Source organism: Ictalurus punctatus, chromosome 8 (assembly GCF_001660625.3).
Source record: "Ictalurus punctatus breed USDA103 chromosome 8, Coco_2.0, whole genome shotgun sequence".
Taxonomy (NCBI): Eukaryota; Metazoa; Chordata; class Actinopteri; order Siluriformes; family Ictaluridae; genus Ictalurus; species Ictalurus punctatus.
The window spans coordinates 18003876-18031220 of NC_030423.2; the positions used below are offsets into that span (position 1 = coordinate 18003876).

The 27345-nt window shown below is 37.8% G+C and overlaps 2 protein-coding genes across 3 annotated transcripts in view; one reads left to right on the forward strand and one right to left on the reverse strand.

Moving 5' to 3' along the window:
* Nucleotides 1-303: 303 nt before the first annotated feature.
* Nucleotides 304-27345, reverse strand: part of cacna2d4b (calcium channel, voltage-dependent, alpha 2/delta subunit 4b) — a 41414-nt gene continuing 14372 nt past the window's right edge. The window contains exons 5-38 of one of the 2 annotated variants that reach the window (XM_053682135.1): nucleotides 26729-26891; nucleotides 26492-26623; nucleotides 26305-26365; nucleotides 24634-24784; nucleotides 24469-24543; nucleotides 23963-24052; nucleotides 23654-23767; nucleotides 22053-22131; nucleotides 21764-21897; nucleotides 20495-20653; nucleotides 20336-20410; nucleotides 20138-20224; nucleotides 19850-19921; nucleotides 19395-19456; nucleotides 18949-19016; nucleotides 18755-18800; nucleotides 18180-18277; nucleotides 17986-18079; nucleotides 17449-17541; nucleotides 16856-16986; nucleotides 16581-16649; nucleotides 10843-10904; nucleotides 9607-9621; nucleotides 9388-9432; nucleotides 8681-8743; nucleotides 7742-7812; nucleotides 6519-6594; nucleotides 6222-6274; nucleotides 6069-6124; nucleotides 4630-4650; nucleotides 4198-4315; nucleotides 3132-3250; nucleotides 2217-2296; nucleotides 304-1123 (exon numbers count right to left, since the gene is read on the reverse strand). In XM_053682135.1, coding sequence (XP_053538110.1) covers nucleotides 1031-1123; nucleotides 2217-2296; nucleotides 3132-3250; nucleotides 4198-4315; nucleotides 4630-4650; nucleotides 6069-6124; nucleotides 6222-6274; nucleotides 6519-6594; nucleotides 7742-7812; nucleotides 8681-8743; nucleotides 9388-9432; nucleotides 9607-9621; nucleotides 10843-10904; nucleotides 16581-16649; nucleotides 16856-16986; nucleotides 17449-17541; nucleotides 17986-18079; nucleotides 18180-18277; nucleotides 18755-18800; nucleotides 18949-19016; nucleotides 19395-19456; nucleotides 19850-19921; nucleotides 20138-20224; nucleotides 20336-20410; nucleotides 20495-20653; nucleotides 21764-21897; nucleotides 22053-22131; nucleotides 23654-23767; nucleotides 23963-24052; nucleotides 24469-24543; nucleotides 24634-24784; nucleotides 26305-26365; nucleotides 26492-26623; nucleotides 26729-26891 — 2925 coding nt within the window. In that variant the 3' untranslated portion in view covers nucleotides 304-1030. The remainder of the gene's footprint in view (nucleotides 1124-2216; nucleotides 2297-3131; nucleotides 3251-4197; nucleotides 4316-4629; nucleotides 4651-6068; nucleotides 6125-6221; nucleotides 6275-6518; nucleotides 6595-7741; nucleotides 7813-8680; nucleotides 8744-9387; nucleotides 9433-9606; nucleotides 9622-10842; nucleotides 10905-16580; nucleotides 16650-16855; nucleotides 16987-17448; nucleotides 17542-17985; nucleotides 18080-18179; nucleotides 18278-18754; nucleotides 18801-18948; nucleotides 19017-19394; nucleotides 19457-19849; nucleotides 19922-20137; nucleotides 20225-20335; nucleotides 20411-20494; nucleotides 20654-21763; nucleotides 21898-22052; nucleotides 22132-23653; nucleotides 23768-23962; nucleotides 24053-24468; nucleotides 24544-24633; nucleotides 24785-26304; nucleotides 26366-26491; nucleotides 26624-26728; nucleotides 26892-27345) is intronic. The other variant, XM_053682136.1, reaches the window with a different exon arrangement.
* On the forward strand, nucleotides 13443-16563 carry lrtm2b (leucine-rich repeats and transmembrane domains 2b). Its single transcript, XM_017473808.3, has 2 exons — nucleotides 13443-14383; nucleotides 15319-16563. The coding sequence occupies exons 1-2, from the start codon at nucleotides 13627-13629 to the stop codon at nucleotides 15780-15782; spliced, it is 1221 nt and encodes a 406-aa protein (XP_017329297.1). The 5' UTR covers nucleotides 13443-13626; the 3' UTR covers nucleotides 15783-16563.

Sequence of the window (27345 nt, forward strand, 5' to 3'; positions counted from 1 at the left end):
ATTTGTGTCCCTGGATTAATCTTTTTAAATCTCTAATCATAAACATAAGAAATGTGTGTGGGATTTAGTTGGTAGTTATTGCTGGTTGAAAGTTGCTTGTTGCATCTATCGAAGACCCTTTCCCCACTGCGGCTTCAAGTCCGTTCCTTGGCGCGATGCGGAAAATGGTGCAAAGATGCTCTTTACTCTACATCACCAAATCAGCTCTGCTTCCTCAAATTGACAAGATCGCCAAAACAAACAACTTTTTTTTATTGATTCATTAGTAAAACTACTAAAATTTAGGACTGAACTGGTCCAGCACCTGAGAAGCATCTTTGGTCATCTTTTAGCACCTTGTCCTGCTGAAGTAATTGTCTCAGATATTAAACATTTTTAAGTAAAATAAGCTAGAATAAGATCATGTATAGCCAATTAAAGCTGATGGTGTATAATTGATTTAATGTGGCTGAAATTGTTTAAAATAAATAAGTAAAAAATTACTATGTTTAAAATATTAATAAAATCTATGTGAAAGTTGATTGTCACACATAATGCATGTTTAATGCTCAAATTTGAAGCTATGGTATGATAAGATTTTAAAAATGAATAATAATAAATAATAATAATAATAATGAATGTTAGGATAATGCATCATTATCTGGGCCATACTGTTAATAAATGTTCACATCACACACTTCTTTACATAAACACTATAAAAAACTATACCAATCATTTTCATACTTAATAAAAAATAGAATGAAATAATGCATCAAAATAAAAACTGGTGTCTGCCACTGAGCTTAGCATGTAGTAACCTCAGCTCTTCTATTCTCAGACACTGTTAATAGCTCATGTCTTTCAACATCCTACTGTTGCAGAAGAAACCGGTTTATTTAAAACGTTTTAGTTTAAAGCCACAATTCTGTAACTCCACTGTTAATAATTCACAGCGGTGCAATGTTCACCAAAGCTTCTTCGGAGTTGTGAAACTGCAGGCAGCGTGCAGACTCCCGAGTGCCTGTAGCAGACGGATGCTTGTCTTTGTTCATCAGCAAAGAGTCAGTGATGTGACCAGGGATAAGAAGAAGAGAGCCACTGATATGGAAATCTCACACGCTCCGCCACAGTCTTTAGCATTTTCCTGTATTAAAGAACAAAGCATTTCATGGGAATGACGAGGGTTAATGCCACAAATTATAATCATACTCTATATGGCCAAAAGTTTGCGGACATCTGACCATCACACCCATATATATGAAGGTGCTCCTCAAAGTATTGCCACAAAGGTGGTAGCACACAGTTGTACAGAATGTCTTAGTATGCTGTAGTATTAAGTTTTCCCATCAGTGGAACTAAAGGACCTAAACCTGTTCCAGCATGACAAGGCCCCTGTGCACAAAGCGAGCTCCAGGAAGACATAGTGTGCCAAGTGTGGAGTGGAAGAACTCGAGTGTCCTGCACAGAGCCCTGACCTCAACCCCACTGAACACCTTTGGGATGAACTGGAACACTGAATGCACCCCAGGCCTCACCCAACATCAGTGTTTGTTCTCACTAATGCTTTTGTGGCTGAATGAAATCCCTACAGATGACCCAAACTCTAGTGGAAAGTCTTCCCAGAAGACGGGCTGTTATAGCAGCAAAGAAAGGACGAACTCTGGAACGGGATGTTCAACATTCACATGTTTATGATGGTCATGTGACCACATACTTTTGGACCTATAGTGTGTGTGTGTGTATAAACAGTCCATACAGGATTTCGCAGAGTTTTTGTGATTGTTGCAGCCGAAAATGCTTGATTTTGCTGCGGCTTTTTACAAAATTTGAGATGCAACTTGGGGAGCTTTTGTGGAAAACATCTTGAAATGGTGAAATTGCAGTTGCATGGAATTGTTTTGCACGGTCTTTCGCAGTTTGTTGGTAAATGAGACTTTTTAGCTGTACTCATGGTCGATGCACATAAATCGAAAATTCGGATGAATGCGCGTTGTGATGATGTCACATGACACGTCTTGGGCCAAATATGTGGAAAATCTGCAGTAATTTTGAAAAATCGCAAGCCGCTCCGAATATTGTGGACTTTGCTTGATTTGGCGTTCATTTCTGCGATCACAAAATTGTGGAATCCTGGAAGGGCTGTATAAGAGACAGTTATATCAGTGCAGATAGTTTATTAATTTAAAAAGAAATCACTGCTTAATTAATTTGTATTAATTAAATGCAGTTAAGCTCACATGAGGATGGTATGCATGACAGGACTCGGGACGTCTGCGGATCTTCTGTGATTTCATCCTGTTGCATTTTACTGTTGCATTATGTTCACAGGAGTTAAAGGAAAAATGACCTGCATATCATTATTTCTAATCAATATGTGATCTTAAATTGTAAAAACAAACAAAAAAAGATTGATTTCTGAGTTAACCTGTTTGGTTTAATCTTCATTGAACTTCATGAACTTCTTTCATTTAGTGTAAACTTCTTTCATTACCCACAATGCTGTGTGACTACCTCCTGATAGTGGCAGCAATGAGAAGGCATCTCTACCTAAAGAGAAGCAGTGCAGCAGCTCTTTAGTCCTTTAGTCTGTCCAGCTGTCTCACCTGTCTCTGTACACTCTGCTCAAACAGATCAATTTCCAAAGCTTGAGCTTTCATGCTAACATAATCATCAACACCATCATGTTGTAGATCGCTAACTTGTGTTACTCAGAGCAACTGTGTTGTATAGCTGCATTGCCTTCTGGAACTTTGAGTCCAGTATTTGCACCATTTCTACAGTGGATTTCTGATTATTATGACAATAAACATCACTGGAAAATGGTGAGTGAGAAAAGAAGCTCTTGCGCTTTAAGGTTTTTCTCAGATTAAACACCAATTGAAGGCCAGTGGCTTCGCATGATACCTGTAAGTACCTGACACCCATATCTATAACCAATTTTCAAAAACAAAATGAAAACTGAATGCTCAATGGATCTAGGAGTATTAGATTACATCTAAACTGATTGCCTGTATATGACTATACGAAAAAGATCATCGAGCTCCACTAAACCGTTTCCTACCTAAAACCATTTCACACAGGGAAGATTGAATTGAGCTTGATAGTTAATCTGTAAGCTAACACTCTGGTGGTTATAAAGAGTTGGAGCAGGATATATTTGACTTCTCTTGGAGTGAGGGTGATGGGAGAATACTGGCGTGAGCAGTCACAGTCTGCCTGCACCACCAGCATCACCAGGTTACTGTTCATAACCTGCTGGAGCACAAACATCCTGCAACACAACATCATCAGTTCCAAGTTATTACATGTTATGTAACAGATAAAACACTTGAGAGTGCGCTGTTATGGAAAAATACTCCACGTTAGGGACAGATTTGAAGAGTTACTGTTACCTCCCTGGATTTGATTAATTTCCTGTAACAGCATGTCCTGAAGTGCTTGATTCCTCTTATACCACACAAATATGCAAAACGATTACAGTTTCTTATTGATTAATGAACAACACGTCATACTTTTAACTATTTATAGTTACGTTTATTGTTGTGCAATGTCCATGAACAAGTTAATTCCTGGTATCGCTTCCGTTACAGCTATAAACAGTCCTCTGTCCTGAAGAATTTCCAATGGTGGAAAACTTCTTGTTATAAAGCACTGACACTGGAGACTTTTTCCATAAATGTTAAATAAACATTCAGTATCCTAACAGAAAACTTCACCAATTCAATGATTTGATGTATTTCTGTGTTAAATAATACATTTTTATTAGTTTATTATTAATCTTATGTGGAGCGTCCACCTTACTAGTCACTGTGAATGAGCTGTTACTATAGAAACGATAACATATTAGAACGAGCACATTGAATTACAGCCAGATCTACAAACAGAACTGCTGTTATAAAAAAATTAATAAAAAAGACTCAACATCTACTGACCAATCAGATTTGAGAATTCAACAGTGTTCTGTTATAATAGAATTAATACAGTGTTAGAAATGAGTTCATATATCAGGGTACTGTATTAAATGTAATTAAAAGTACATAATGGAGATTATGATTTTAGTCTTGTAGTGGTTTCCAACATAGTGTTGGGGAATGCTAGCCAATCCATAACCCTGATCTGTATTATATTCCTTGAGTGTGTTGTTCTAAGATCTAAGATGGAACTACAAAACTACAAAACTAAACACCATTCAGGACTGAGATGATTTCACAGACTCACTTTTGACATCGACCACACTTAATGATGCTATTGGTCTCCCTGATGGAGGTATCATACATGAATCCGGGATATTCAGTGTTACAGGGCACCATGGACTCGACCTTCTTCTGTTTGTGTGCTGTGAGAGAGACAGGAAGTTTAGCATGCTATCAGTTTACACCACAATCTTTCTGATCATGTGGGAAAACACTAGTGGCTCCTAGTTACCATTTCTAGGGTTCTGTGTTTAAATGGCAAGCCATTGTGCTGTCCTACATTGCTATGATACCTATTGTACGCATTACAATTACACGACGTTCTACGGATTTGACTCGTCTATTAAAGACTGGGGAACAAGTAGTAAACAAAGGATTTGTGCAGGTGCATGCTCACAAACACACAGACAAACATGTACGTGTATGGTTAGTGAAGCAAGACACTGAAAATACTTACTAGTGTGGTATCCAGACTTGGCTGTGAGGGACAGACAGGAGGACATGGGATCGCAGACAACAGGGTAAAGGCACAACACCGGTGAGATAGTGGGAATATGCAGAAATGATATGAAATGAGAAAGATACAAGGCATGGAGTGATAAAAACAGCATGATGGTGTTAGAGATGTAGTTCAACACACTGGTGATGATTATGCAGACTGAGGAGGACGAGGTCAAATGCGTTCTGTCCTGTGTGTACTGGATAATTGCTTTGTAGGGGTTTCTAACCTCAGGTTTTCACACAATATGATATGATTTTGATTGTTAAAGTCCCTATGAAATCAAACTTGAAGTTTTGTGGCTTTTAGTCTGAATATGTTAGATCTTATCTATAAACTAGTGTGCTTCAAAACAATGACAAATTTCGCATTTAGAAGATATAAGCATTCAAAATGTACAGTCTCTCTCTACCACCAATACGGACTAGCAATTCTGATGACATCATTCTGCACTTCAGTTTCTCATCAGATTTTCTGTCCAGTCAAATGCTGTCCAGAATCTGAATTGTCCCGCCCCCAAAATTCATGGTACTAACTGTTAAGGACGGCTTAGCCTGGGCTGCGAGGTAAGCTAAATGCTATTGGCTATTTTAAAAGATGGAGGGGCCACTCATTGTGTCTCGCCCTGACATCCTGTTTCAGTGGAAATTATGTCAACACAACAAATAACACTGCGCGTTTCAAGGGACTTCAAAGTCAACAATTCGATATTTGACAATACCGCTGAATCTGCTATGATTCGTATCGTACACTACTGTACAATACGATACAATTTCGATTTTTAAGGTACCAATTCAATATTTGGCAATGTCACTGAACATATTACTATGCAATACAATATGACTTTGATCCCTATTGCAATGATTTCATATTTGATAATACAACTAAATCTGCTACAATAAGACATCATTTCGATTGTTAAGGCAACATTTCGATCTTTGACGATACAACCGAATCCACAACAATACGATATAATTTCATCCCTATGGCAATGATTCAATATTTGACAATACCATTGAATCTGCTGTGATACTATTTAGTAGCTTCCAATCGTTATGTGACTAACCTTGTTCAGAATCTGGGGTAGGCCTACTGTTAATTTGTGAATGATAATGATGTAGAGAAGAATTATTATTATTATTATTATCAGAGTTACGGGCAAATCACCTTGCTAGCCTATTTACACATAGTCCAAAAATATTAATTATTTTTATACACCAATTGTCTGTTGTTAAAAAAAATCTATGTATAATCATTCATAATCAATCCGATTTATTAGAGTCATTTCAACTGCCTTTTAAATTGTTTGGCTCCTCTATTAAAAAATCCTCTATTCTTAGTTCCAACCCTGAACGACATGTGATATATGATGATACCTACTTATTGCTAGAACTTACCATCTACGAGATAGTCATTATGCCACAGCCCACAGATATTGAACTCCAAAAGAAATCTGAAAGCAGTGAACACAGGAGTTACCGAGGAGGAAAGAGGACATTTTCAAACATTTTCAAACAGGAACAAAAAAAAAACAAAAAACCTGCACTTACAGCATGAAGTTGGAGAAAAGCCATTTGGCTACTGCCATGAGGCTGTAGAAAGGCTGCAAAGGGTTAAATCATAGAGCGTTTGGTCATAATGCAGCTTTACACATTAATGATTTATTAATGACAGAGGTTGAAGTGTGTTCATGTAAGTATCATGTAAATATCAGGTGTCTCTTCATCAGCAGACTCCAATCTAACAGCCCTGAGTGAGTCATCTTTGACTCATGAGAATGTATGTATGACAGTCGGGTTTGTTAGAAGGAACAGTGTGCTATGAGGAAAGTCTTTAAAGAAATGTACACTCAGCAGGGGTCGAGCTGCACTGGCGTGATGATGGCTGTTCTTGCACATGGCCTGGTAGTCGTATAAGGTCACCCTGTAGATAGGAGCAGAGGAATCATTTGTAATAAATAAAATAAATAAAAAGTTGACATTTAGAGTCCACAACATATCAGCACTTGACAATATTAGCTAGTACTAGAGCTTTTGTGTGATACTGTGATAATAATAACATATTACTGTATATTATATACATTGACATGACAAGTATTATACCACAGCACGGTCGAATTCTTGAATCTGATTAGTCAAAAACTATATAAATATGTTGTAAGAGCATCTCTAACAGTAGTGCTGGCTGTAATTGAAATCACAGGTTTATATTAATGTGCTCATTCTAATATGTTAATGTTTCTATAGTAACAGCTCATTCACAGGGACTTGGATGGTGGACAATCCAGTAATATAACTGTAATAATAATAAGATTTAAAATGTGTCCTTATTTAACATTAAAAAAGTGAGTAATCATTGATATGTGAAGTTTTCTGTAAGGAGACATTTATAGAAGGAGTCTCAAGTGCGAGTGCTTTCCATCCATCTATTCATTTTCTTTACTGCTTATCTTACACAGGGTTGCGGGGAGCCTGGAGCCTATCCCAGGGAACTGGTGGAACAAGGCGCAAGGCACACTGCACAAGGCAGGGCACAATCACACACATGTTCACACACTACGGACAATTTGGAAATGCCAATCAACCTACAACGCATTTATTTGGACTGGGGGAGGAAACCGGTGTACCTGATGGAAACCCCTGAATCATGGGGAGAAAATGTAAAGTCCACGCACACAAGGCAGAGTCAGGATTCGAGCCCCCAACCCTGTAGGTGCGAGGCAAATGTGCTAGTCCATTTCACCATAATGTGACAAGCTACTGAGAGAACAACTGTCTATAGCTGCTATCACATAAGTAATAACAGGTATTAACTTGTCTCATGAATGTTCCATAACATTAAATGTAGCTATAAATGGATAAAAAGTATGCTGTGTCATTCTTTTGTGAATAAATAATTGTTGGCAATGAATAGAAGTGGTATAATAGTAATACACCACTGGGACACCACTGATAAAACACTGCTGTTATAATAAAATAATCAGCTTTGGGGGTAATTTACTTTCTAATAACAGCATGCCCTGTTGTGTTTTATTCCTTTCTTAGTGTAATTCCAGGGGGAAACTAGTTACCTTTTAAACAAGCCCGATTTGATGAGCTGAGCCATCACTGATCCGTCGACTTCCCCAAAGAATCTTCCAACCTGTGTTAGACATGCATGTGCATCAGTCTGTGTAAATATAAAAGCATCATTTATACACTCACTGTCCATTTGTACAGGAACACCTGTACACCTGCACATTTATGGATGGTGAGTGTAGTCACTTTGCCTTTTTTTCACCTCTTTGCACTGATTATGGAGGGATCATCTGATTTACTTACTGTACTTATTGCAAATTTAGTTCAATATTCAAACCATCTGCTCTCCTTTAACAGTAAGACGGATTTATTTAATCTAGCCTAGGTGTGTATGATGTGTGCATACTAGGTGTGCAAATGCCATATAACCGTGAAACACATTTCACACTGTATGGAGATAGCACCTGCAATAGTGTTACTTTAAATTTCACTCTATGATACTAACCACATGTTTGATGTGTTCATGCTTAATTCCATTCAGTACCACACACACTCTGTGTGATGATGCAAATGTGCTAACTGCTACATCAGCCATACCACATCTATTAGAGATTAAGCTCCATATACGGTAATCCCATGATTAGTCTCCACTATTATTACAGTAGATAGAATGCCTTACAGTCTGTAAATATTCACCCTCCTTGAACTTTTCCACATTTTGTAGTGTTTCAACCTGGAACTCAGATGGTTTATATTTTATATATAATATACAAATTTGCGACTGTATAAGTATTTGCGCTTGGTTTGAAAAATGTGTTTGGGGTGAAAAATTTCAAAAGGGGTAAATATTTCTGCAAAGGCAGTTGCTTGGTTATCCCACATTACACACAACTGAACTGTATACAAGCATTAAAATATTAAATATGCCTCTAGATACAGTATATAAATGATGCACAACTCTCTTGACTGAACGAGGGAAGCTTCATACTCACGTCACTTCTCTCCTTAGAGATCACTATGAACCCATTGTTGTCCACCAGGTAACAGTTAATATCCTGTCACAATGAAAAGTGACATAATAAACATTCTTGTCATTCATTTCTATATAATCTTCTAATTATAATATTCTTTTGCACAAGAGACAAAAGATTTACAAATGTTAGTTGATGCTCAATTTAAGTCCTGATATTCTATAAGGAACATTTTACACTTAAATATTGGTTGAAATAAAACATCTAGCTAAATGTAATTCCTTTTGTACTTCCATAAGCAAGCAATGAAACACGTCAGGGGTGTGCTCTTATAGGAAAATTCTCAACAACAGGGAAGTGTGATGTGGATCTACATGAAGCGGAGTTACTGTTACCACATTGAAGCTGATTATTTTCCTATTTCAGCACGTTCTGAAGCATTTTAGTCCTCTCATACAACACCAATTTACCAACACTAACAATTTTCTTTCATACATTAAAGTCTGTGAAACAAGTTAGCTTTGGATATTACTTTGCAGCTGTCAGAGCTGCTGTTATAGAAAATCATTCAACACCTCCTGACCAATCGGCATAAAGAATTCGACAGCACTGTGGTATAAATAAGCATTTATATAAGTGTAAGTAAGCATTGCACTCTAAAGTCAGTGCACACAAACTTATATTGCTGCAAAGCAGTGACTGAAAGAAGACACAGAAAATGTACTCACGATGCTTTGACAGCTGAGAGGACACAACCCATCCACATTACTGCACTACAACGAGGAAGAAAAAAAAAAGGATAACAATATCAAAGTAAAAGAATATATCCTACAGTGTGTATGCTTTATTACTTGGAATATGTTATACAGGATCTGGGTATTAGACTAAAGAGTACGTAAATTCTGGAAAATATTGCTATTTTGTTTGCCTTTTTCATGTATACTTACATCTGTGTCATTTGCCTGCACAGAGAGAACAATAGAGCGAGGAGAAAGAAGAATGCAGATGTAACATTGTGTAGAATTTACTGATGTGTATCTGATGTAAAAAGGGCCATTGTATAACAAACATGGCACACAGATGCAGAGCCCAGAGCCATGCATGTTCTACACTGTAATTCAGAACCGTGTTTCTCAAGCCCAGTCCTGGGGTTTTCTCTCTCTAACTCACCTAGTTAAAAGCAGAGAAAACACCATATGCAGTGTGAGAATGAGAAACACTGCCACAGAATATGTTCCAAAACACAAGACTAAACAGCATCTTTTCACACTGAGGACGACTGAGAGACTCGTACACAACTATTACAAAAGGTGCAAACACTCAGTGATTCTCAAGAAGGCAACACGATACATTAAGAGCCAGGGGGATGTAAACTTTTGAACAGGATGATCGATGTAAATTGTAAAGAAGACAAATATTATCGATTTACACCGATTATCCTGTTCAAAAGTTTACATCCCCCTGGCTCTTAATGTATCATGTTGCCCTATGTAATAGTGTGTACGAGTTCCTCAGTTGTCCTCAGTGTGAAAAGATGGATCTCAACATCATATAGCCATTGTTGGAAAGGGGTCAAATATGCAGAAGATGCTGGAAAAGCAAATCTGCGGAACCTTTTTGCAGATTTTTCTGAAGAACAGTGGGACAAAGAAAGGACCCATGAACAACTATCACAAAACATCATCAAAAAATCATCCAGGTAACAACACACAGTGTTAAGAGTCAAGCGTATGTAAACTTTTGAACTAGTTCATTTGTGTAAATTCAGTTATTATTCAGTCTTGTGCACTATATGTTTGTAATTATTTATTTATTTATTTTTAAACATTTTGCAGATTCAGGTCAAGTCATGTCAAGTGGCTTTATTGTCATTTCAACCGGATACAGCTTTTACAGTACACAGTAAAACAAAACAATGTTCCTCCAGGACCATGGTGCTACATAAAACAACACAGTAACTACATGAAATGTCACAGAACTAAATAAGACCTACTCATTTTTACATAAAGTGCATGTGCAAAAATGTGCTAACAACACAAGACAGTAGAGTAACCACTAAAACATGACAACAGGCACAGTAAAGCAAGGCATATGTAAATTTATGACCTCAACTGTATAAAGCAGGAAATCATGGGTCTCTTATGTGGTACTAGTAATTCATAAGGTTCAGGTTCATCATTTACCTGTTTAGCCGTGGCCCAGAATCTTCTTTCAAGTAGATCTAATGACATTTGGACTCCAATTGCTAAATGCAGGATCAGAAATTAAACTGAGTAAGTGGAGCTTCATTAACAGTCTAAATATAGCACATTAGTAGACTTACATGTTTAAATTCTAATTTAATCTGCATGTAACAGTAGTTTTAGTTCATCCAAACCACAACAAATCCATTTTAAAGCTGACTTTTAGTAGCAAACTGTGATATGTAAAGATTTTATTACAAAAATGTAGATACAAAAAGGTGTTTAAACAACATGAAATGCTGCAAAGAGCATGTAAAAAGGCTTTAAAATATTTTCTATTAAAGCTGACCTCTATCTCTCTGACCAACCCTCATTCCTCTCTCTCTCTCTCTCTCTCTCTCTCTCTTTCTTTACCACTTTCTCTCTCTATCACTCTGTCCAAGAATTGCATTAATAAATAGAAAGGAATGGGCTGCTCTAATACACACTGATGGATGAAGGGACCCACAGTAACACCCATCGCAGTGCGTATGCTGAAAAGAGGAGTTTTTCCTTTCCTCTAATCTGAGAATTGTGCCACTCCATACCTGCATTAGTGCATAATGACTGCTGAGCAAAGGTAAATTTCACAACATTTTATTTCCTGGCATTTGTCACTGTGATTATTTTTGAAGAATCGATATTCGTACATGCATTGCTTAAACAGAATAAATAACCAATAAACTTACATGCCTTGAATCAATTGTGGGTTTTAAACTACTAATTAAATGAATTAAAGAAGTACTGTATATGTGATGTTAATTTATATATTTGTATATACATATAGTATATAGTAGTGTATTTGTGGTGCAGCTGTTTAAAAATGGATTATCATTTGGATTTTTTAAACTTTTGGACTGTAGGCATTAGGAGATTATTCTGTTATGGATTATTTAACAGCACTTTGTCCTGAACAAGCTCCTGTCTTTTACAGCACTGTGATAAAGCTGTAAAGTGAAAAAAAAAAAAAAAAGTGGTTAGGGTGATAAAAGAATGGGGAAAAAATATTTGTTTCAGTCTCAATGTAGAACCCTAAACACTATATACACGGTGCCCAGTTAGACTTGTAGAGAATGTAAACACAACCCTTATGAATTCTTGACAAAAAGCAGTTAGTAGCCCTAACGCACAGGGTCGTGTGTTAGTGGACATTAATAAAGCCAAATGCATCCTATTTGGGCTGACGATTTTGTAAACCAAACAAAAGAATCTCTGGGTGCCTCTAGGGTGCTTTTAGCTTTTAGATAAAGTAGACTATTACACACACACACACACACACACACACACACACACACACACACACACACACAATAACCCTCTTTCTCCCTTTTTCCCTTTAATTTCTTAAAAGCTTCATATTTTACCATAGGCTGCCATTGTAGTGCTAAATTCTTTAAGACATTACATAAATTATAGCTAACTAGACGTTTTTCCGTGTAGTTTGGGTAGATTTTAGTGTCCAAATGCTATGAAATGAAGTACAATAAATTTGTGATTTATAAGTGAAGTGGCTGTCTTATAACAAGTCAATGTAAAAATGCCTTCTCGGGTAAACTTAATTCCAACTCATTCAAGTTAGAATATTTAAATAACATACTGTATATCATACTAAAACTGAATGTTAAATATAAATATACAATAAAAGATAAATAATAGTTTGTAAAATTGTAACTTAAGTCTGTTCTTTGCTGAAATGGCTTCAACAACATTCATTTTAAACTCATATTACTTCATTTTTTTTTACAGAAACCTCCATGGTAATTATGAGGATATAAGATAAGTGGACTCTAAGGACCAAGATGAATATCAATGGTAAATACTACTCACTTTAGTTCATACTGTTTATAGCTAAAAATAATTCTGTGATATAGAAAAAACCTCTAGGCACTTATTTTTTGGTGCTGATGGTAATGAACGAAAGTAGGTATTAGGATCAGAGCCAGCTGGATTAAAATGGCTAACAGGGCTAAGTCCTCCATCTGTTAAAAGGGAATTATTATTATTTTAAAAAAAAATTTTTTTACAAAAATAACGCTCAATTTTTGACCACATCATCTTATTTGCTTCTAGCCTTATAGTAGATTATTTTTTTATGCTTTTGTGGAACCAAAAACAACAGCACTACCAATAATCAGACGTATAAATACACAGAATGGTATGAAGTAGAAGCTGGGGCTGATTTCTTTCTAGCCCAGACTGTATATTCACTCAGCCTATTGCTGAATGTTGTGTCAGGTGATTACGTTCGGAGAAACACTCCTCTAGTGTGTTTGGGTTCATTTAAATAAGCCCACTTCGCTGACATATGCATAGTGCTCATGCGAGGTACAATAGAGGGTGTAATAAACATCAATAAGCTGGATTACTTTCTCGATCACTGATTTTTCAAAATGTCTTTGCAACAAGAAGGAAATGGACTAGGCAAACAATGTCCAATCAGAACTGTTTTGAATGATGCCTCAATGCAAGTGCAGATTTTTCAGTTTACTGTGCATGCTATCTTGAAAAGGCACAACATTATAATGGACTTGAAACAACTGACTTAAAAATATCAGTGGCAATACCAACGCTACAAGTTTCACACATATGGGTTTCATTATAGTAATGCCAAGTTAATGACCAACTTCTGACCACCTGTTAGCCATGGTAACTGTTTAAGTTCCTGGCTTTATTATTTACTCATCTCAAATTATTCAGCAGTTACAGTAAACTGATAGTAGGCAGATTTATGAGTATGAATAGTAAATGTGGACCTGGAGATTCTGGAGATTCTGGTCCTGCAAGGTTTTGATTTACATTTTTGGTTTTCCAATATTTTTTTTCTCTTTAGATCCTACAGTACTGTTGACCCTTCTGAGTCTGACCAGAGAATTGTTAGGCTGCCCGTCAATCTGCACCTGTAACAGCACCTACACCGACTGCAGCAGCCGCAATCTCCTGCTTTCCTTCAACTTGATTTCCAGCCAACTTCCCTTTAACGTCACCACCCTCAACCTCTCCAGAAATGGCATCACACTAATAGATCCAGGAGCCTTTGCCAACCTCAGCAGCCTGCTGCAACTGGATATCTCCAGAAACCAGCTCCTGACCCTCCACCCCTCCACCTTTTACCCACTGAGCAGCCTGGAGTGTCTAGACCTTTCCAGCAACTTCCTGGAGAACCTTCCAGTAGATCTTTTCTCTGAGCTCAGCAACCTCAGAGAGCTCGTTTTAAGGGACAACAGGTTGACGGAAGTAAACTCCAAACAGTTTCAGAGTCTGGCTGAACTCCAGCACCTGGACCTGTCCTTGAACGGCCTGGCCGCTATGTCACTGGATCTCCTGAATGGACTACAGGGCTTGGAGTGGCTCTCGTTAGCTGGTAATAAGCTAAGTACGATTCCGAGATCAATACTGGAGCCACTCACTGTGCTACAGCACCTCCTGCTGAAGGGAAATCAGTGGAACTGCAGTTGCAGTCTAGTGCCATTCAGACACTGGGTGGAATGGATGTTATATAGAGGTGAGAGTGGACTTAGATGCTAGAGACTGAATGTTTCACTTTAATCACATTTTATATGGATGATTGCTTCCTTCAATCTTTTGTATCTCTATATTAGGCATGTAACGAATACAAATATATTATTCAGAATGAACAGTGCGATCTAAACAGATACAAATACAGACATAAATAAGAGGCACACTGTGCATTTTTTTTTTTTTTAAGAAAACTTCAGAAAGTTTCACAGGGCAGCGGATTAAGACTAGAGGTATGTGTCAGGACTGGGATCTTATGGGACGTAACAAAAACGTTCATGCAAGAAGAATTAAGCAGATATGTAGCTTGCAGGACAAAGACCATGTACATGCAGGACTGTGTGATTTATTTATATCAATCCTTCATTCATCCTTAATAAGTGCAAGGTCAGGGTCATGCTGGTTTAAATTAGACTATTAGTTTGTTGATATTGTATTTTTTGGGAAATAGAATCAATTAAATCTGTGAGAAATTATCCTGGCAGGCACAAAGAAAAACATATTCTTTTAAAAAACAGTCAATTGACACCAATTATGAATTGTCAGAGCCTGAATTCATAGACCATGCTGAAAGTGCTGACTTCCAGTTTGGGTTTAACCCTTTCATGTATGAATTATTAAATGCTGATCAAGGATTTTTTTTTCTCTGTGTTTTTACTCTTCTTTACACATGAAAAAAAACTATTTTACCTTTATTTTACTTTCACATGCAAGTGTACACTCCAGTGGACTGCATGCGTTCAAACAAAGAATTTGTGTCCACTCTAGTGGATGTTATGCAGTTATTCTATTAAATCCTTGCAATAGCCAGAAAATGGCTTTTGAATAGCAGTCCACCGAAGTGACCATGAGAGGGTTAAATCCAAATACAGGTACAGATAGTGGCTTTGTGTTACACCCCTACTCTCTGTCTCTCTGTAGGTGGCCAAGTGGACTCTATAGAGTGCTCTCTTCCTGCAATCCTACAAGGCCGAGACCTCCGCATCATCCCTATGGACATGTTCAAACAGTGTTCCCAGCTCCCCTCCTCAGACATGAGGACCCCTCCTTCATCCTGTATGAGCACAACCGAGGGTCTCATCATCTCCACTGACTCAACGGCAGCCTGTCTTGAGCAGCATCCCCGTGCTGGGAACCTGCGCCAAGCAAATACCACCTTGGTGCTGGCCAGGTTGGTGTGTGGCGTGGTGTGGCTGATGATGGTAGTGGTGGCCATGTACGGCTGCATCTATGCCATGATGGCGGCCAAATATAAGCAGGAACATCTCAAGAGGAGCCTACTGCTCCAAAAACGGCCACTGACAGAAGTGAAGGAGCCAGAGGTCGAGTATGAGAAGGAGGAGGATGAGAAAGAGATGGAGCCTGGTTTTGATAAAGGACTTTAGGCTAGAGAGCACATAGCGTGGATGGTTTTGCCACCAGAAGTCTGCTTTTGAGGAAACACTTGTAGGCCATCACTAAACGTAAATGTCTGTTCTGCTGATTCATACAGTTGATTGAAGCTTTTATTCAAATTAACATTACAAATAAAGTAGAATGCAATCCAAACATATTAAGGAGGAGGTGAAGGTTAGAGGAATTGCTCAAGAGCTCAAAAATTGAGGATTTATATTAAGTGACCTGTCCTGAGATTTAATGTCATAACCTTCCACTCCCTACCTCAGAACCTCAACCACTGAGCAACCTTCATCAGCTACATCATTTACATTCCTCATTCTCCTGTAATACAGTCCTATTTGTGCATAAAGAGATAAAGTACATCTCCAGTCTTGGTGAAACTGTATATCACATCCTTTTCTTTCATAATTGTAGATTTGTCTACAAAATATCACAATCTTTTTAATCAATTTTATATTGAATATTTAACTAATACCATTTATTGTTTCAGTGAATTAAATGACAAATATTAAAAGTACATTCAGCTCCAGAAGTATTGACACCCTTCATGACAATGACAATAATGTATATATTGCAGTGGCAATAATTTTTGCTCATTTTCATGACAGGTGCCAATAAATACATTGTTGATGTACATGCTTAAAAGTGTGTATACTCCTTTTATGATGAAATGCCATCAAAGTATAATACTAAACATATCTATTTAAAAATGCTGTCCAAATTAAATATAAAGAAGCTATAAGCACAGAGGCTTAAAGTTAAGGTTAATTTCCCTGATACTATACCTCCAGCCAGTGCTGTTTTCTTCTTCTCAGTCACGGTTACAGCAGTCACTGCTACGAAGATGTTCTTGTCTGTAGGAGAGAACATACACTGGTCATCTCCTTTAGGTCTCGAAGCTTGAATGTATTGGTTCAATCAATGAAATTAGAAACACTGATGTAAAAGATTGATTTTAAACTGCAATATATAATATATTCATAGTGAAATTACCATAATGTTGTAAGTTAGCATTGACTGCAATAAAGTAATTCAGCATCACATGTTAAAGGTCAAGCACCTTTATTGATATCATCAACAGGTACGTAGTAATAAAACTGTCCTGGTTTGTTCTCAGCTGCCAGGCGGTACCAGATAGGGTGATGGTCCATAGTAAAAAGATTCTCCTTGTCCACTGCAGTTAGGAAGTGCCTGATTTTACAAGGGTAAGACAGTCAAAATATGATTGTTCAGGTATACAGGTACAGTAATGACTAGAGTTTGCATTACCTTCCCCCCCCACTGTTTTCCCCAGTTTAGTCACATGCCAATTCCCAGCCCACAGCCAACCCTCCACTATCATATGACAGCTACCAACCAGGGATGGTGAACGCTAACACGTCCTTCCTTCAAGACACTGTCCAGTCAGTCTAACCTTTTCAAACTGCTGCTCATGCTGCATCACAGGGCAGCATAACACACTCGGAAGGAAAGTGCTATCTACCCTCTTCTGCATACATGAACTCTCAGAAATGCCTGTGATTGGCTAGTGTCACTGTGATTGACAAGGGAGAGAGAGTATATCATCCCATTCAGAGAAAAACACCAAATTTTAATCCCATGGCTCCCAGCCACAGATGGCTATAAGAGTTTACACTTTTAAGGCTTACTCACTTCCCCTTCCGTTGCTCATTGCCAGTGTATCTGGTGACACGCATGAGGCCTGAGCGTGTCCCCAAGAAGGCTGTCTCCACTCCATCATCCACGCTGCAGGAAGCATGTGAAGGGCAGAGGGAACAAAAAAAGAATCTTATAACCAAATGTTATCATAATTATCATAACCAAAAATTGCCTCTGAATTGAAAAAGGACCTATATATTATATTTGGTATTGTTTGGTGAATAATAATAATAATAATAATAATAATAATAATAATAATAATAATAATAATCACTATGCTACAATAGCCTATTGCAATTCATTAAGCCCAGAGTCCACCCTCAACCCCTCCCTAGGAGTACCAGACTTAAGGACTGTAAATCTGAAGGTGAGAAGACTTTTTCAGATTTGGACCTGAGTGTTTCTGACATGAGATTCAACTTGTACTTGTGAGTAAGTGACTTGACTACAACACTGATGGATTATACCTTGCATTTGATCTTTTCAGAATAAGGTTCAGATAGCTCACAATGGACGCTAAGCGAATCTCACCCAGTGTCACTCAGCATCAGTGCAGTCCAATAGGCTTCAAGTGGAGCCGTGACCACTGCGTCGAACAGAGTTTGTTGCAGAAGAACCTCATCACCTGCAGGGAAAAAAATGATGCATGAAATCAAAGAAAAACCTCTGACCTGTTCAAAATGTTTTAAATGTCTTCATGTTCTACATGTCTGAGCAGAACTCACATTCAAGGTCAGGCTCTTTCCCGGTCAGGTATCGGACAACAGCCTGGAGCTGAGTGAGTTTACGATGTTGGGGGTCAATATCTGTCTCACAGTAGGTCCTAATATAGAAAATGATACATCTCAATATTATCAATTAAAACAATGAAACTCTGCAGTAGTCAAGATACACACACACAAAATCAAAACTGTAATAGAGCCTACAAAACATATGTGCATATTTACTAAAAGGAAATGGACACCACTTGATATTTAACTTGATATTTGACTACGGTATATGCAGTAATCAAAAAAATAAGTTTGACTTGTGTCCCACTAGTTTTACCTTGGTGGAAAAAAACCTACCTACACAGATAAATCTTTATAAAGCAGTTCATTAGCAAGCTGGTCTGCCAACTGAAGTAATAATCTAATTAAGTAATTAAAGTAATCAAAAAAAGTCAAGCAACTGACAATCAGCCAGTATTATACTCTAAACACATACATACTGCCTAATCACATTTCACATACGTGCTAACTCTTTTTGGAATTTTGTTAATGTCTTTTTATTTTGCACAAAGTTCATCGTTTGCCCTCACCACTCTTTGGCTATGGTAAGGTCTGGCTGCTGAAGGTCATGAAGGCCTGCAGAGAAAATAAATTTTTAATTATCTACATGAATATGGTTTAAAATTAGAAGACAAACGCAGCATTCACACGACAAATATATATAATCTTATATAAGTCTCAGGATTCTTCCTATCTTATAGCCGTCATGTTTCATAAAACCTACCCTCTTCAACAGAAACATTTCCATAGAACATGTACTGCCCATGGCCCTGTGTTAACACCATCCCAAAACTGAAACCACAAGACACACATAAAGCACATGATTATATTCGGAAATATATAAATGGCCTCTTAATATGTGTGTGTTTAATATATAAATACAGTTAAGTGATAAAGTTTGCATATGCTTACAAAAATAATGAAACGAATGAGACAAGTGACGCAAGTTAGTTTTCAAAGATGTTAGTTCATTATCACAATTACAAAAACAAAAAAAGAGTGTGCCAATATATAAATAATGGACTTTTTAATATGTTGATATAAATGTGGAATTTCTCTAGCAGTGTTTTAATGAGAAACATCCAAACAATTCAACTACACAATGTCAATGGGGATACAAACTTTTGCACACGACTGAGTAGGCAGTGACCCCAGTCTGATATATCTTACCTAAATGGTGTATCATTGATGGTTGTGTAGAAATAATTGTTTTTAAGAAACAATGGCCTTTTCTGTTAAAAAAAACAACAACAACAGGATAACAAATGCAGACAGAATTCTGAAGAAGTTCATTCCTTGTTCATTTATTTTCAAATTCTAATTTTATTTGTCATACACACACACACACACACACACACACACACACACACACGCACGCACACACGCACACACACACGCACACACACACACACACACACACACACACACAACTGACATGTAGTGAAATCACTACAACTGAAAATCTTTCAATCATCCTACAGAGAAATTTGCTATTAAATCAGTTTTTCATAACAGACCTGAATATTAATACTTAGGAAGGGCTGCATTATACATGCACAACTGCAAATATCCTCATTAAAGGGAACCTGTAAGAGTACTGTACTGATAAATAAATACACACTCACCCCTCTGTCCACTGCAGTTCTTACATCTAACATTGAAGTACCGGTCTCACCTTTCACCATGGATGTTCTCAACTGTTTGGATGAGAAACAGATTCAATTAAACACTGGGATCCATGACTGTGTGTCCTGTAGCCTGCTGACTTCATGTCACAGCATTAATAGCACTTGACACTCTTTCTGTGCATTACTAAAACCTTCTTATGATCATTTTAATAGTGTTTATTTGTTTTCTGTGCTGATCCATTAAAATGTAGTCAAATATTATGCGTCAATAAGTGCAAAGCTCACTGTGTCATTGCTGTCTTCCCATTCTGCCTCAGTCAGATCCACACTGTTGTAGTTTGGTTTGGGTTTGAGTTTCTTTCCATCTTTATACTGTAGCAAAAAGGGAAAAAAAATGAATGCAGAATATATCGCCTAATAATAAGAGTAAATATAGCATCTACTAAGACCGACTTTTAAAACTACAACCAGAGATCTACTCACTAGAGGCCTTAAATCAGGGTGTGCCAGAATGTAGCCGTTGTTTGTAATGAGGAAAGCATAGCCGTGAGCACCAAGCTGTGAGAAACACACTCCATTAGCACCACTGTTACCACTGGAATGTTCATACTACCAGGAACAATGTGTATTTCCCTGTTGTACCTTGTATCGAGGAGTAAGCATCATGACCTCCACTAATGGAATGTCCGTGCCCACCACTCCCAGTAGAATTCCATGTGACAAAGTCTCTTTCTTCTTGCTGAACACAGGCATTGCCACAGTGGTCATCAGGAGCAGACTCTGAGCCATGCTGTTAAAGAGCTATGGTAGAAATGAGAAACAATGAGCCTCCACTGGGCCACTGCTGTGACAAAAAGCATGTTTTTGCAATTAAACAATATAACAGCAGGTGGCACTGTAAACAAACAAAAACAACGGTTGTTTGCTAGACATGGTACAAGTGAGGCTAAATAAAATCTAAAGGGCATTAAAGAGAGACTGCAACTCTTTAGTGGACTAATCTACTAAACCTCTTTACCTCTTTAGTGTTAGGGAGCTGGATGAGAATGAAGATGGCAGATGAAAAGAAAAAAAAATGCAGATCAGCTTTCAGTGGTAGGTGAAATGAGGATTAGAAAAGCACTGGTGCTTCAGCACACAGTGCTTTACATGCAGACAGAAATAATATAAGAGATGAAATTATGACATTTATGCTGTATCTTTGCTAGGGTATCCTTGCAAAACAATAACAACAACAACAATAACCTCAGCAGAGTCCACGGTTCTGAATCTTCTAAAGGTTAGGAATTTGTATATCTTGCAATAAAACAAGGTAAAAATACATAGACTCAACTGAATAATCATGTGCAGTAGTAAAAATAAGATAATATCAATAACATTATCATTCATTCATCTTCAGTATGCGCTTATCCTGGTCAGGGTTGCAGTGGATCCGGACACTAGTCCAGAAACGCTGGATGTAATATGGGCGTACACCCTTTATGGTATGGCTGTACATCGCATGGTACACTTGGGGGAATTTAGCATTGCCAATCCACCTGCCAGCATGATTCTGAGATGTGGCAAGAAACCAGAGAACCCAGAGGGGGAATTTGCACACGAACTCCACACAGACACTAAAACAAGCTCAGGATTGAACCAGATATGTTGTGAGATCTCAACACTACCCACTGCACCACCACGTGCATAGAGATATCCATCCATCCATCCATCAATCCACAATTTGGAAATGCCTGTCAGCCTACGACGCATGTCTTTGGACTGGGGGAAGAAACCAGAGTACCTGAAGGAAACCCCTGAAGCATGTGGAGAACATGCGTCCTTTCATAACTTGTCCTATTGTGAGATAACGCTCACACAATAAACACCAGGTCCTCTTTAGTGGTTCACCAGAACAGCATCTGTCCTTACCACACTGTCCATGTACGCCTCAGTCCAGATGATGTCATGATCGTGATCGATGACCATGGGGCGACTCAGAACATGAAGATACTCCATGACGTTCTCCTGCACATCGGCCAGCGTGTTAATGTGAGTATAGTAACCTGCAATCAGATCATAAACATTCCTCACATAACAGAAAACTATTCAGAGAATGGCGTGTGTAAGGTGTGTGTAAACTAAAGCAGTTTCAGTCACTAGAGCAGATTTTATAAAGTAACGTGTAAACTTCCACAAACTGTTACAGAGTGAAATTCACCCTTATTGTTACAGGCGATCCACTTCACATTTTCTGCGAAGGTCATATCACGGCCGATGAGGTAGGTGAAAACCCGCACCTGTGGGACATCCAATTGATAAAAGGAATGGTTCAGCCAAAAAGGACATTTAAGCTGATTCCATGATTGGGGTGCCTTTTATGCTTTATAATGCTTAATAGTTACTCTTTTATTAATAACTTTTCAACGTTATATCCAAGAAAACATGCATTTAACCATGTGGTAACCACCTCAGACAGCAATATCAAATTTTTTACAAAGTTTCTTTGCTGACAGTGGGCCTCATTCATCAATCTTTGAGTAAAGTACTGTATAAATGTTAGTGTAAGCCATACCGAACTAACAATTTACGTTATATTTACAAAGGTTTTGTAAACACAGTTTTCCTTTATATTCGCATGTGTATGTTAACAAATAGCAATTGTTTGGTGATGGCCACAAAACTCCATAAAAGGCCAGGTTCACAGAGCAGAAAGCACAAAATGTACAAAAAAAAAAGTTGAAGTTGAAGTAATTTTGGCTCAGGTCTACAAGAATAAAAAATATATTATTTAGCAGCACATTATCATTAGTAAACACACAAAATATGGTTAACTAGCATTCATGCTAATGGCATAAGGATATTAATGAGCAGCTATTGTCCACTAAATGTAGAGTTGGCAGTTGGATTCCCGGTCTCCATGACTCCACATGCTGAAGTGTCATGAACCCCAAGTTGCTAGCGCCTTGCATGGCAGCTCTGCTACCATTGGTGTGTGTGTGTGTGTGTGTGTGTGTGTGTGTGTGTGTGTGTGAATGGGTGAATGAGACACAGTGTAAAGTGCTTTGTAGAACCGCTAAGGTTAGAAAAAGCGCTATATGAGTGCAGACCATTTACCATTAAGGACAGTTTAGTCATGTACTTAAAATGTATTTTTTAATTAATAATTAACTTTCGATTTATAAATAAGGTAACCAAGTTGTACTTTTTGAAAAAAGAATTTCTTCTTCCTGTGATCTTCAGGAAATTCAGCTGAACTTCCTGTTGAATATGTGACTTGCAGAACATTGCAAATATTTCATAGGGGTTAATTTTCCCTGTGTTGATAATTGCACTTACATTACATACATATTTATAAATGTAACATGAGTTGGACACAAATGGTACCCCACATGGTTTTCCTATCCCCTATTTGGTTTTATTTAAACCCCTCTCTGATAGGAAAATTCCACAAGTTTTATATAGAATGTTTAAGGCTTTATCCAACATACTTTTAAGGGTTCTAGAGATAAGTTGTTTTTTTTTTAAAAAAGAGAGAGAGAGAGAGTATTGGAGGATATATATACTATTGGTGCATTGGTGTAAAAAAATCTTTGGACAAACTATTAATTTAATCAAAACTGGTTTGGAAAAAATGGATAAATTATGCTAAAAATAAAATTTAATTCCATCATTTTTTATTTAAATAAAGGCAAGTGTTGTTGAGAAAATAAATCCATATATTATACATTTTAATGAACTGTTATGACTGAAATTCAATTATTTATATATCATTCACCTATTTCTTTTCTTTGTTTGTGGACAGAACAGATTATCCATTACCTTCCTCTCGGGCCAGTTGAACTCCTCGAACACAGACTGGAAATCTTCCATGGCTCCATCTGTGATGAGCATGATGGCCTGATTGCACAAGCTGCCCTGCCCATTCGCTGTGGCCTGGCCAAGAGGAACAGTCACACAGAGAGTGTGTGTGTGTATATGTGTGTGTATGTGTGTGTAAATGAGAAAGAGAAAGTGTGTGCCAGAGACTGATCTTGATGTTGAAACAAGCTCAGGCACATTCAAAAATAAAAAGCACAAGCCTCCTGAAATTAATTAAATGACATGTTACTGTAAATGTTCAATACTGACCTCATTCAACACCCAAAAAGACTCCTTCATGGCCTTTTTAACTTTCCCCTCGCCCTTTACTTGCAGGTCTTCCACAAGCAGCCTAAAATGCTGAAGATTGCAAAACAGGCAGAGTAGCAGCATTCAGATACTAATAATTGAGCATTCTGTTTTTCTTTAGGTTTTTAAAAAAGAATGCTACATTTTCCTGCTCTCTGATCAGAATTTTCATGCTTTCTGACAATAACAGCAAAAAAAACACGATCATTTTTGCACAGCTTTCAGCTTTGACCTCTAGCTCTTTTATGAATAAGAAAAGCATCACTGTGGTGTTTCATGTGAACAAGACAAATATCAAGACAAATACATCTTTCAGAGTGCTGTGTCTTCCAGAGATTTCCTGAGAGGGCCTGAGCAGTTGTAATGTGGTAATATCATTACCAGCTCTACATAACGACCCTGCAAGATTGCATTTAGCTCAGCCATCATCGCACACTGACACACACCACCACATAGCTCAAACATACCTCCCGGTTGTCCAGATCCGCCTGCACGAGCGTGCCTTGGAAACAGGGCTCCACATACTGAACATAATCAGTGTACTGGAGGATAAACAACACATAAATTATGACTGGATGCTCTTTAAAAGTTATTCCTTGTAGGGGTTCCTGAAATAGATAAAGTCGACCTACCGCAATAATGTTGACAAAGTCATTTTCCCCCAGAGTGTCCAGGATGGTGTTTATGGTGTGTTTGGCAATAGTGAGCTTCAAGCCCTTCATGCTGCCACTGATATCCACCACTATGATAATGTCTTTTGGAGACGTAGCAGCCTGAATGTACCTGCGGCAGTGAGGGACACCAATAATCAACCGTGCACTAAATCTGCTGCCATCCTTTCTTATATAAAGTATAAAAAAGCAAATCAGGCTAATTAAAAGCCTACTTCTGAATCATTTCCCTTGTTTAACTTAAGGAAAAAAAATCTTCTCAAAGTGGGGTCTGGCGAGCCAAAATGTCCTTGAGGCATATCCAATAATTTAGTTACAGTGGTGGAAATTACAACCCAGCATTGTCAATCTTTTTGCATTTTTTGCATTTACGTTCATTCATTTAGCAGATGCTTTTATCCAAAGCTTCTTACAAATTTTTATTAATTCTTTTCATTGTTAGTTTGTTGGAGTAGTCACTTGAATTGAATTGAAATGTTTGAATCCAAATCCAAACTCCTATAAACAGTTTGAACTCTGTGGCAAGTTTAGAAATAGAAAGCTCTATGGCTATGATAAATAAGCAAAATATTACTGTACAGATTTAGAGTTCAATGGGTCAATCAAAGGTTTGAGAACCTTTTGATATGTAGGTGTGTATCAGGACAGGGATCTGGAAGAACCCAATTGCTTCTTTACAGAAGCAGGAGCTCAGATATAAAGCACATGGGACAAAGAATGCCCATGTTAATGAACAAAGGAGCATATTGAATGATGTCGGATGCACACTCAGCGATGTGACACGTTTACCAAATTAATTTATTTTCCGTAAATGGTCAGCGTGACTGTGCTTTAAAGGACTTCTTAGTGGGACTCCTTAGTAATGCAACAGTAAAGCACTTGTTTGAGTTCGAATCCTGATGATGCCACAACCATCTGTAGACGGACGTTTAGGGAGTAAAACTGGTCGTGCTGTATGTGTGGGAGGGCTGGCATTCTCTCTCTCTCCCTTGTCAATCTCGCCTGTCATGTATGTGGAAAAATAGGCAGAGCTTTTCTTGATGTATAGTACACTGCCCTGTGATGCAGCATAAGCAGCAGTTTGAATAAAATGCAGTTGGCTGGCTTCACATGACTCGGAGGAAGCACGTGTTAGCCTTCATCCTCCCCGACTAGTAGCTAATGCATAGGGATGATCTGGCTGGTAGGTGGGAATTGGTATGTGCCAATTTAGGGAGAAAATTGGGAAAACGCTCTTTTTTTAATTACTAATTTGTTTATAGTTTGGGAAATAAAATCAAATAAGTTCTTTTAAAAATGAAAACAAAAAGGGTTGTTTTTTTTTGCAGACAACTGAAAAACAAACAAACAAACAAAAAGCTGTACAACCCACACTTCTACTATCATGTACAGCTATATAAACAATCACATATGGTGTCCAGATGAGCGTCATTGACCTGGCTATTGAGCTGCTAACTACTTAAAGAGTGGATTAAAGTATTGGACTGGAATCAGGGCTTTGCTGGATGTACTGCCAGTGCACACAATTAAGCAGCTATCACAGCTTTGATAAGTTCTAGAACAACAAAACCAGACAATCAGACAAATTTGGTTTCATTCAGCTGCATGTAGCATCAGCACAGCTGTTCTCACCAGTTTCTATTTCGACAGTCAAATGCAACCACTCCATTCGGGTCTGGAGTCCACTTGATACCTGGAGGCGTGGAGGAGAACATGTATCACTGGGTGAATTATGAGTCTAATGGCGAGGGTATATGGAATATATTTGTTAATGCTTTGAGAACGAAATGATATGTGACCCTGTAGTTTCTCAGTGTACCTGGATAGAGTCTGAAGAAACCAGTGGAGCTTCCAAAGAACTGCCATGTGAGAGTCGGGTCCTTCTGGAAGTTACTGATGAAGACGTCATTCAAAGCCTCAGACATGTACACACCATTGAGAATGTCTGGATCTAAACTCCAAGAGACAGAAACATTAAGGAAGTAATGCCCATTCAATTTACTTGTTCATCAAAGAAGAGTAATTTGATATCAGGATTATTTGAACAGTGCCTTACCTTTGTTGTACACATTGGTTGGGACTTGGATGTCACTCATTAGTGTGTTAACTGGCAGATTGTTAAAATGCTCGTTCTCTTCCAGTGGAAACTCGCCACCAAGTTCAATGTAGTTGCCATCCTCATCCATCGTGTTTACCAGCAGGGAGTTGAAATAGTCAAACTATTTTGAAAAGCGTAACAGAAATTATGAAGCAATATTTCACAATGAAAAATGTCCTAATTTCTAATTACTGGTTAGCAGTTTTCTAATGTTTAGTGACACAAATTCAGTAACCCTTTACAATAACAGCACATGAATAATCATACATGAAAACCTGCATCAATACTTACTTAAATATGAACTAATGATGAGTTAAGGCATGTACTAATCACAAACTAATGAAGAGATAACCTTAACTACGACATGAGTCTTATGAATTCATGCATGAATAACGACCACCTTAAGTACGTTAATACATGTTTGTGAGTTAATGTATTAATTAACATGTCGGGGTAAACTAAAGAATATGAATTAAACGTGCATCATTTCAAATTGTTTATATCATTTACTCCGGGCCTTAGCCACCAAGAACACATACTAATACTACAGTGAAGAGAACTGGATGGGGAATGAC

Excerpts from the sequence above, each read along its gene's own strand:
- lrtm2b (XM_017473808.3), top strand. The coding sequence starts at position 13,627 with ATGTGGACCTGGAGATTCTGGAGATTCTGGTCCTGCAAGGTTTTGATT. Across the intron at positions 14,384-15,318 it reads GGAATGGATGTTATATAGAG|GTGGCCAAGTGGACTCTATA; the intron begins GTGAGAGTGGAC and ends GTCTCTCTGTAG.